The 11,635-nt window shown below is 33.7% G+C and overlaps 2 protein-coding genes across 3 annotated transcripts in view; both read left to right on the top strand.

Annotated features, from left to right (window-relative positions):
- The window catches only part of LOC112289440 (cytochrome b-c1 complex subunit Rieske, mitochondrial), a 2,262-nt gene extending 1,419 nt beyond the window's left edge, over positions 1–843 (top strand). The window contains exon 2 of one of the 2 annotated variants that reach the window (XM_024534651.2): positions 1–843. This exon is cut by the window's left edge and continues 527 nt beyond it. In XM_024534651.2, coding sequence (XP_024390419.1) covers positions 1–327 — 327 coding nt within the window. In that variant the 3' untranslated portion in view covers positions 328–843. The other variant, XM_024534650.3, reaches the window with a different exon arrangement.
- A 692-nt stretch (positions 844–1,535) lies between these two features.
- LOC112289513 (uncharacterized) lies at positions 1,536–3,321 on the top strand. The gene is made up of 2 exons (XM_024534762.3): positions 1,536–2,431; positions 2,584–3,321. The coding sequence occupies exons 1-2, from the start codon at positions 1,791–1,793 to the stop codon at positions 2,951–2,953; spliced, it is 1,011 nt and encodes a 336-aa protein (XP_024390530.1). The 5' UTR covers positions 1,536–1,790; the 3' UTR covers positions 2,954–3,321.
- The last annotated feature ends 8,314 nt before the right edge of the window (positions 3,322–11,635 follow it).

Below are 11,635 nucleotides of genomic sequence, written 5' to 3'. Positions count from 1 at the left end.
GTGAAGTGGCGGGGGAAGCCGGTGTTTGTGCGCAACAGAACTGAGGCGGACATTAAGCTCGCGAATTCGGTGAGCCTGTCGGAACTGCGGGATCCGGAGACCGACGAGGCCCGGGCGACGAATCCGACGTACCTAATCGTGGTCGGCGTGTGCACCCACTTGGGGTGCGTGCCGCTTCCGGGCGCGGGAGACTACGGCGGATGGTTCTGCCCCTGCCACGGCTCCCATTACGACATCTCGGGCCGCATCCGCAAGGGCCCCGCGCCGCGCAACCTGGAAGTGCCCAAGTACGCGTGGATCAACGACACCAGGGTCGTCATCGGGTGACGACGCAATCGCCAGCGGAGCACACGAGGACCCCCACAATTTTCAAATTTTCTCGTTGCCGACGATGCGCAGTTTTCACCGACGATGGTGTGCGGTTACTGAGGTGATTTGCAGAGTGATCGGAACAGTAAGACTCGAAATGTATTTTCATTTTTTCTTTTTTTCTTCTACTGTATGTGCAAGATTATGTGACTCAAGGTTGTGGTATCGTGTGTTCATGCACATGCAAGTTGATTCATGTTGTGTGTTTTGGGAAGATTTAGCTGTAGAGAGTTTTGTTTAATGCCTGTTGTTTTTGGTTTTGACGTGTGCGAGTGTAGAGACAATTGATTTAAGTTTTGGAAAAGAATGACTCAATTTGGTTATGTTGACAATAATTAAAGATCTCAATTGAGTTTATTTGAAAAGAAAAATAATAGTGAATTTTTTTTAGTTTATTTTTGTTTATTATCATTATGTAATTGTGTTCAATTCATATATATACATATATACATACATGTGTTCTTATGTTTTGAATTTTAAATGTATTTGTTGAATAAAACATATATTCCTTAACTTTTACATTTTTTACATTTTTTAGATGTTAATGGCACATGAAAACGGTTCTAACTTTTTGTAAGATCTTTTATGATATAAATTAAAATTGGTTTGTACAATACTCACATAAAAGTTCACAAACCATTGATACATCAAGTCATGACATTTTCTAAAAAAATAAATCACTGTTATTTGAATTTAAGAAATAAAAATAAATTTATAGATTTATAAAATGTGAAAATACGTTTAATTATAATTTTGGCATTCTCAATTTAGTCTATATTAAAAATATATCAGTTTTCCAACTTAGAAGTGGATAAAGATCACGTCACAATCCAATGATAAAAAATTTCAATAAATCATACATTCTCACTTAAATCAAAAACTTAAAAACAACCATACTTCGACCTCTACAAGCAATACCAAAATGGTTCAGACCAATCACTTCCCCCCACATTTCTCTTTACTAAATTTCTTTTCAATAAAACAAAAAAGATTTCATTAAACTCGGTTAACCTTCGAGCTTCGCATTCTCTTAACGGTTTTCTCTTCCCATTACCACAATTCAAAAAATTTACAAATTACGAACACTTTTCGCAGTTTTTCCTCCAAAATAATAAATATTATCGTGTTTCTACAATAACTGGGTCCCAACAAAGAATCAATGTATGTGTGTGTGACTGTCGGTATGGGCATCGTCACGAGTCGGCGGTTAGAATTAACCGCCGCCTTGGAGCCACGCCGGGGCCCGTTACTTGGCGCCAGTTGCTGGGCAAGGATTCTGGATTGCGCGCGCTGTGTCGTCGCAAGGCTGTGACGAGAAAGGAGGCTGCGGTAATTCATTGTAGGTCCTCGGTGACCAAGCTGGTCGATCATCGACGCTGTTGCGAGCGCTTCCTGGGTTGTTGGTGACGCGCGCAGCCACCATGTCGAGCTCGACTTGGGTGGACCACCCCTCGCCCACGCGATCTTATCGTACGCACTCGTGTGCCGGCAGCGAGAACGACTGCGGGAAGAATTTCATGGATGCGATCGGCGGCGGCGGGGATGGGTACGCCTCGCCGCCGAGCGAGGCCAGAGATTACTGCGACCAGCCTGGTCGGGGGGATATTGATCGTGGCTTGAGGAGCTACAGGAGTCTTCCTTGTAGCAATCCGCACAGCCAGCGCAGCAGCGAGAGGGACTTCGCCAGCAAATATTATGCCGCCGGTGTCAGTGACCATGGTGGTGACAATCAGGGGAGTACGAGGTTTTCCGGCAATCAATCAGGAAGCCTGCACAGCAGCGTCAAGGACTTCGGTAGTTCCCAGGGGAGTGGCGAAAACGGCGGAGACGCGAAGGAAGCAAGTGAGTACGCGTGCGGTGGGCAATTTGAAGGCGATCATGGATTTCACGAGGCCCACCGCAACGGCGATTACGGACCCCAGTCGAAGGGGTACGTGCGCCCTGGTATGTCGTGGTGGGATCGGCGGAGCTTCCACAGCGGGGAGACTTGTGCTGACCCACTGGACTGGGATCACCACCCTCTGTTGCGACAAGTACCGCAGGATGAACGTCAAAACTTCAGGTTCGTGCAATTGACACCACGACCCTTTTTCACAAACTCTCCGTGCTCCACTTTTCAGGTGGGCAACATCAAGCCTGCATGACGCTTGTATTTACAGCTTCCCCAGAACAGACTCAATCATAATGAATTTGCATTGTCTTCATCATCAACAGGCAAACCAAGCTGGAGGAATGGCTCTCAACAGCCCACAAGCGCAAGTCGAAGGAGCGATTCGGCGCCTACATATGGCGAGCGTCGGCGCTGGCGAACTCGGAACTGAAGCACCGGAAGAAGCAGTGCTGGGGAGACGAATATGAGGACCCACTGGACAAGTTTGTGATGCGCCTCTTCTACGGCATGACGCTCAAGCTGGAGCGGACCGAGTCGGTGGTCCTGTGCGTGGACGAGGAGACTCACATCCTTCAAATCCTGCGAGAAGAGTGCGACGAGCTCAGCAACAGCGGCCAGCTCCCCGTGGATCAGCGCAGCATCCAGTTCACGCCTCTCATCATGTCCGAAATGCAAGATCGTTGCCATTCCTGATCCCCCACCTCGCACCCTATCACACAATCCACCCCGCATCGATATGTGTCTCCGGAGTCCCTCTTCAGACCCCGACTGCCAGCCACGTTCTGCAGCTCTGTGACTTATGAGCAGCATTTTCATCGTTTATTTTCTCATTTCAACCTTAATCTACACAGAATCTTCACTCTTGTTCTGCTGCTCTGGGACTGATGAGCAGCACTTTTATAGTTTACAATCACGATTTTCGATAATCTGCACAGAAATTTCATATTTGAGGGTGAAGGCATGGACTGAGATTTAGTCTGAGCGTGGTTTAGTTGGTCAGCTTCTGAGATAGTAATTGTAACAAACGATCATTTTCACTGCATTTTATGTGCATGTTCAAACTTGTGTGTGTGTCGATGGTGTATTTTTGAAGCTCCAGAACTGTTTTGGTATTAGATCATGTCAAGGATTGTTATGGTTTCAAGGTCAAGTATGGCAATAATAGTTGATAATGTTTTGTTGCATGAATTTATAAGTTATAAAATTTCTGTTGGGGGGTAGCTCATGAAATATAGACGTTGATCAGTTGCTTATTTCTTTTGTTTAGAGAACTGTAAAATTGGGTTTCAGGTCATGCAACTCAGCTTTGTAATTATAGGACGAACGTGTGTGATGTATGTGAGTATTGGTAGTAGCAGTAAATTAATGGAATTTTATTACGTGCATTATTTCAGTATTAAATCAAAGTATTCATCAAAAAAACTTAAACTGGATTTTATTATAATATATTCTTTTTATATTTTGTAGAGTTTTGTAAATTAATAGTATGCATGTTAATTTCTATTTTTAAATTTACAAACAATGGACCAAGAAGCTTTGAACACATTATAAAGTTCTATTATATTATTGTGATATTAAAGTATTACCTTTATTTAGAAAAAATAGTTATTAGGTGTAGTTTTATTTGTTGAAGTAAATCTTTAATACGTGACATTAAATAGATATTGATGGAAAAATCTTGAGTGCTTTACAAGATAATATGTGAATCAAAATGTTTTAACAAATGTACAAGTAATTTATAGCATTAATTTAATGTACTTGTACATTTGTAATATGTTTAATTAATTATGAAGTATTATGGAAATTCATGGAAGACTTTTTCACATGCATTAAAAGACAAATATTTCTTAAAAGACACTGATTGTGTTACTAAGAAATTATTTCTATAATGGATTGAGCGGCCTAGCAAGAATTTACAAGCAATGGAGTTATTAAGAGAATTTGAGAGGCAGTATTTTGAATTGTCAAAGATGGAAAAATAGACATTGGAGCCAAACAAGGTTGAATTATTTCTTCAAGCTTCTAATAGAGAATTACAAGAAAAATTAGAGTTGCTTCTTAAAGATAAAGAAGAAGATAAAGAGTTGACATTAAAGTGAAAAAATATTGAAGATGCTAAGGATTGCTTGCAAAACGAGAAAAGAGGAAGAATAGAATTAATATTTCAAGAGTAGTACAAGCACCTAAAATTCAAGTATATACCACACGACCAAAAATGCCTAATATTCAACCTCCAACATCTTTATCAAAGAAAGAAGATATCGGAATTGAAGAAATTATATGTGGAATTGGGGATCTTCAAATCAAATTGGCAAGACTTAAAGAAAAAACTTCTACAAATAATTTGAAGAGTATTTCTAAGCAAGGGTGTATACAAAGATGCATTTGGTATCATAATGCTTCTCATACTAGGAAGGATTGGAATGAATTTAATGATATGGTGTAGCATAGGATTATTTATTGGAAAGATAGAAAGATAGCATTAAAGGATACAAAAGATCTCTTTCAAACCAATTTTGGCAAGAGATGTATGAGAGCATTGATTCAAGACTATTTAGTAAAATATAGAGTGACAACATAAGACAGTACAAGTTATGGTGCTAGGATAGATGATGACTTTGATGGAAGTATAGAGACAAGTGGGTTTTGGACTTTTGCCATTTCTATGATGCAAAAAAGAAAAAAGCCTCAAAAAGTATTTTTAAGAATTGCACCTATAATATGAAGTGCAACAAGTTAGGTAAATCTTGTAGAAGCTCTTTTAGTTCATGCATATATTGCTAAAAGTCAACATGAAGCTTTGATGGAAGAAAATAGATGAGGAAATTTTAATAATAGAAGAGAAGAAAATTCTTCTAAGAGACAAACTTGATGAGACAAGGTTCGTGAGGTAGCTTCATAAGAATTACCTATAAAGGATACTTCAACAACATTGGTAAATAAAAAAAAGGAGATAAAACATAAAAATAAATCAATAGCTTATAAGTTACTTTCTGATATTAAAGGAGCAATAGATTTAAAGGGAGTGTTGGAAGAACATGTATTTAATGCCAAGGTCGAATTTCCATTGTAAGAGATTTTGAAAATTACAAAGAAAGAGTTTTATGATGTTATCATTGACTGTATTAAAAGGAAGATACAATTAATGGGCAAAGCTCGGATGAGTCATACTATTGATGCAAAATTATGTAAAGTTGAAGAAAAAAGTGATAAAGGTTACAAGTAATTAATAAATGAAAAAATGGTTATAATCAATAAGTGTGTTTTGAGGAGTATAGTGATAAGGAAATGGAAGCTTTAAGCTATTATACTTGAAAGCATTGGACAAAGATAGCTACAAAAGTATTGATGAAGATATGTGATATAAAAGAACTGATCGTTGTTTTAGTTGAAAATGGTTCCAAAATAAATCTTATGTCTAAAGATCTTTATAAAAAGTGGAGGTGGCCAATTGATATGGAACATGGATGGGTAATACGAGTGGCTAATAATACACAAGATAAATTATATAGAGCTTACTTGGATGTTAAAATTTGAATTAGAGATGTTGCAATAGAACAACATTTTTTTATTCAAGATATAACATCATATCCATTGATTTTAGGACAATCTTATATTATAGCAATATGGATAGAAAGAAAAGTTCTTGATGATATTTAATATGGAGTGAAAATGGAAGGAAAGCGATATAATTTCTAATCGTGCCTCTTAATTATGAATGAAATTGAGATAGGTTGATGGAGAAGCCATTACCAAGAATTATTGAAGAATTTAAGGATTTTAGAGAAGTACCACTATAAAGTGGAATTATGGAGGTACAAAAGAAGAAGTACTCTTGCAAGATGTAGGTGCCTTTAATTCAAGTTTTATTAGTATTTTTAAAAATAGAAGTATTATATATAAAAAAAAAGTTGAAGATTTAAAATAAAACAAAACAAAAAGAATATATAATATTGAAACAAAATTATATAGATTAAGAACTTTAGAAGATGATGAAAAGATTTTAGGGATTTATGAAGAAAATGGATTAGAAGATCCTTTGGAGTTAATTACATCTATTAGATTAGGAGATGATGACAAGATTGCAGAAATATATTCAAGAGAGATTTATACTATTCTTAAATCTTTTCAAGTATCAAAAGTTATTATAGAAATAAAATATAAAATAATAGATAAGAAAGTAAAATTTATTGCCGAACCTTTATTAGAAGTTTTTATAGAACAAATAAAAAAAGCATCAAAGAAAAAAAGTTTAAGAGATCCAAAGAATATTGGACATCAATTTACAAAGGAGACTTTTGAAGAATTAAAGATTAGATGTGATGGTTCTTTATTACCAACAGAGATTGAATATTTTAAAAAAATGCTTAAAAAACGAAGTAAATCATTTACTTTTAGACCTCATGAAATAGAATGTGTAGATCCTAATATTGTTGGTCCTATGGTTATCTTCACAATACCGCATGTGCCTTGGAACTTAAGCCCAATTCTTATACCAAGGGCACATTTACCTAAATTGGTCGAATTATTGAAGGAAAAATACAAATGAAGATTTTGGAGCCTTTTTTTGCTCTATATTCTAGTCATTGATTTATAGTGCCTAAGAAAAACGTGTCATTATGCTTTATTTAAGATATATAGCCAGTAAATATAATAACTATTAAAAATATAGGTATAAGACCTTTAGTAGATGAGTTTACAAAAGTGTTTGCAGGAAAGGCAATTTATTCAATGAATAATTTATATTTAGGTTATGATCAATTTCAACTTACACATGGAAGTAGAGATTTAACAACTATGAGAATACCACTTGGACCACTTAAAATGTGTACTCTTCTATAAGGTACTACTAATTTAATTGTACATATGATGAATGGTATGAACAAGGTATTGAAGGACTTCATTCTTGAAAAAACTATGTCTTTTTTAAATGATGTTCTTATCAAAGGATGTAAAGAAGAAAAAAAGCATGAGACTTTAGATAAAAAAGGATGTCATAAATATGTTGTTGATCATTTTTAAGATTGTAGGAAGATTTTAACTCAACTTGAAGAATTTCATCTTATACTATCGAGAGTAAAATCTATATTTGGAGTATAAGAAGTTATTATTGTTGGACACTTGTGTGGATTTTATGGGAGAAAACCAGATCCGAGTAAAGTTGATGCAATTGCAAGGATGAAAGATATCTATGATTCTTTAACAAAAGTATGTAGATTTTTAGGAGTTTTTGTATTTTATCATATTTGGATTCCTCAATGTCTTCATATAGCAAATTCATTGTATGAATTATTATGTAAAGGTTGTCGATTTAAATGAAAAATAAAACATATTGAAGCAATGCAAAAGCTAAAGGTGTTATTATTGACATCTCCAATATTAAGAAGAATTGATTATGAGAGTAATAGGTAAATAATACTTACTGTGGATATGAGTCCCATTGCTATTAGATGGATTGTGAATAAGATGATTCAAGTGGAAACAAATTTGCAATTTGATTTAGAGCTAAAGTTTTAAGTACTCATCAACGTGCATATTCACAAGTTAAGAGAGAACTATGGGGAGTTGTTTCAGCTATGAAAGTTGAAAAGGATTATTTTATTGGTACTGTAGTAGTAATTGAAACATATTGTTTGCCATTACTTGGAATAATTACTAATTGTTCAACACTGGATATTTTAATGCTAAGATAGATTGCTTATATTAAGTCATTAAATCCAAAATTTAAGCATGTTGCTGAAAAAGATAATTTGGTAGTTGACATATTATCTTGAGCAAGATATGAAAGAGAAGACGAGATGGTTGAAGATATTGATGATGTTGGAACAAAATTCTATTTAGTATCAAATCTTAATAAGAAAGATAAGATGTTTTTTGAAGAGCTTTATGAAGGAGAATTATTAGAAATTGGTCTTTATTTGAATACCTTGATTAAACAAGAAAATCGGTCAATAAAAAAACTTAATCAAATTAAAAAAAAAAAAAAAAAAAAAAAAAAAAACTTATGGATTTTTGCTTCAAAAAGGGTTCTTATGAAAGATACCAAAGAAAGAAATTGGAATGCCACAATAAGTGATAGGCAATTAGGAAGAGCAACAAAAATTATTGAAAGGCTTTTATGATAGTTTATAGGCAGGACATATGAAAATTTGGGCTATTTTTACTAAATTTAAAGAAAGATATTAGTAAAAAAATATGTATCAAGATGTACTTTTATTTATAGAAACATGTAAAATTTTTCAAGCATATTCTAATATATGACATCAAGATGATCTACATCCTACATATTCTTTGGCTATTCATTTTAAATGGATTATTGATTTGATTATTATGCCAATTGGATTATAGCAAATGAGACATTTGGTCTTGGCTCGTGAAGATTTATCAAACCAAGTAAAAGGCAGTGCATTGAGAATAAAGTCTATAGAAGGGATTTATAGATTTTTGCTTAAATATGTTATTTGTTGCTATAGATGTGTAAAAACATTACTACAGATTATGAAGAATTAAATGTACAAAAAGCTTGTGATTTCTTTGAAAGATGTAGAGTTAAATTATCATTGACTACTACTTATAATCTTGAAGGGAATGCAAAAAGTGAACATTGTCATCTACCAATTGTAAAAGCATTACTTAAAGTTTGTAATAGAAAGGTTAAAAATTGGTATTGACTTTTGTCATTTGCATTGTGGGCTGATCGAATAATTCATAGTTCAATAACAAGATATATGCCTATTGAGCTCATGACATGTCAAAAATCAATTATGCCAATTGAAAAAAAAGTTCCTTCTTAGAGTGTGCTGCCATAAGAAGATGGATTAACAAGAAAGGAACTTTTGGCTATTAGAATTCAACAACTTGAGCAAAGACCAAAAGATGTGCAAATAACATTAGAAAGCTTAAGAAAAGGTAAGGTTACAAAATAAGGCATAATTTGATAATCAACATTGATTAAGATCTAAAGCAATAGAAAAAGGTGATTGAATATTGGTCTATGATAGTAGCTTAGATAATCAACATATTACTTTAAGAAAGTTTTTTAAATGATGGTTTAGATCGTATGTGGTAACAACTGTTCATGATAATGCAACTTATTCATTACTAGAGCTAGATGGAATAAGGTTAAAAATACCAATTGCAAGGAAGCGAGTGAAGATATTCAAACAAAGATAGACAAGAATACATATAAAAGACCTTATTGATGACATAAATCTTCTAAGACAAGAAGATGAACTTAACTTGAATAGGAAAACTAATGAAAATGACTTTGATGAAGATGTAGACAACATAGTATGAATCAAACAATGTTGGATTATTTGGTGCATATCGGAGGATGCATAGGTTCAGAGGAGGTAGATGTCATGTTATAATACAATTATATGGTGAAAGATAATAATATGGATCTTATTATAGAAGAACCAAGTTAAAAGATAAAGTAGAAAAATATAGATAAAAGATAGGAAGGTAGTAAAAATTTTAGTAGTAATATTGCTTTTTTTAAAAGGTGGCTTCTATTTACTTTGTATGGCCATAAATAAGGCAAAATAAGGTAGATTAGAAAAATAAAAGATAAAAGCATATGTAGAAAAGAGTTAGGAGTTGGTTTTAGTAGAATTTATCTCAAAAGGGACAAAAATTGATACTCAGAGAAGACTAATTACCAACCAGGGTCAAAATCAGACCCTGAGGCACAAAACCAAGCCTCGACAATGATTGTAGGGTTCTTTTATTGATTGGAGAGTGGAGTTTGAGAAGAGACTTGATAGGATTTCTATAGGCACTAACTTTGGGAGATTTGAAGGGACAATGACTTTGTAAAAGATTTGCAAAGTCAATATTGTTTTCAGTGACTCTGGTTTTTGGAAAATAAAATAGGATTGATGTTTTGGACAATTTCAAGAGTTTGGTAATAGATCTACAAGTGAATTTTTTTGGATTTATAGGTGTAGTTGTTGTAGATGTGTGCTATAAATTTGGGATTGATCAAATATTTAGATTGAAAAGCATGAAGGTTTTTGTGGGATATGGTATTGGAATTCAAGGTTTTGAAGACGAGTGAGGTTTTCTTACATATCTGTCAATCTGCTAGTTAGATTGATGTAAAATTTTTCATAAAGGTAATTAATTTGATTTCTAACAAGTATATAAAGTTTGAAAGCAAAGTAATGATTCGATCAATAGTAATTGGCTCTAAGAGATTGGCATCAAGGTCGAAGAAGGAGGCTGGTCAAATTTTTGAGATTATTGTCTATTTGGTAATTTTGATCATTTTTAATTTTTTTGTGCTTAATGTTAATTTAATTAGTAAAGAATATGCAAAATTTGAATTGAAATCAATGGTTCAAGCATTAGTTATTGAATTCCAAAATCTGTTATAAGATTGTTAGAAATTTATTTGAGATTTAAAAAAATTAATTATAATTTGGTTAGGATTAGGATTCAGTTAGGATTTAGGTTTTGGTTAGGATTAGGATTTGGTTTGGTTTAGGATTGGTTTGGATTTTTTTAGGATTTCTTTAGGATTTCTTTTAGGTTTTTTTATGATTTCTTTGTATTTTTTTATAATTTATTTTAAAATAAAAATAAAATAATAAAATAAAATAATAAAATGATAAAATATAATAAAATAATAAAATTATAATAATAATTGGACTTAATTAATGCTTGATTATGTTTGTTAAGCTTCTATAGCAATTTATATATCATTTTATTAGAGTGGCTAAGACTTGTTGCAAATTCTTTTTATCTTCTACAGCCAAGTGCCTAATGCACTCTCAAGCAAGACTTTACGTAATACAACAACGGATGTTGTAATTTGTCCTTGAGGCAATTAGCCACTTATTCTAACTTCTTCTAATAACATTGACTAAAACTACACAAATGACATTTTCTTCAACAACAGTAATTTTGTCTTCTTCAATTGAGATTTGAAAGGTAAAGTTGGATTTATTTTCTAGTGTCTTACTTCTTTTTTTTCTTCCATGCTATATGTACCATTGCTTCTTCTACCATCATGTCCTCCACTCCTCCATCTACTATGTCCATGACCTTAGTCTTTGCAAATAGATCTTCACTATTGTCGAGGCTTGGTTAAAGTGTCGTGACATTCTGTATTGATTTCATATCACCCAAAAGTATCTAAACATTCCGCATTGACTTCACCTAACCTTCGCAGTAAGTTTTACATCAAGATTCACAGTTCTATCGACAAAACTAAATGATAACTTTGGAATATTCCATTCGACCTTGTAGATTGCATCCAAAGACTGTCGCAGAGTGTACAAACTTATAAAAGAAGGTTAGAAGGACGTGCATTCTATCTCACTGCTTGATTGTGCTTCACATGATCACTGTTTCGCATTTCATCAAGCTGGA

This window comes from Physcomitrium patens, chromosome 12 (genome assembly GCF_059467195.1).
Source record: "Physcomitrium patens ecotype Gransden chromosome 12, ASM5946719v1, whole genome shotgun sequence".
Taxonomy (NCBI): Eukaryota; Viridiplantae; Streptophyta; class Bryopsida; order Funariales; family Funariaceae; genus Physcomitrium; species Physcomitrium patens.
Note: the sequence above shows the minus strand (reverse complement) of the source record. Positions and strands in the feature narration are given on the sequence as shown.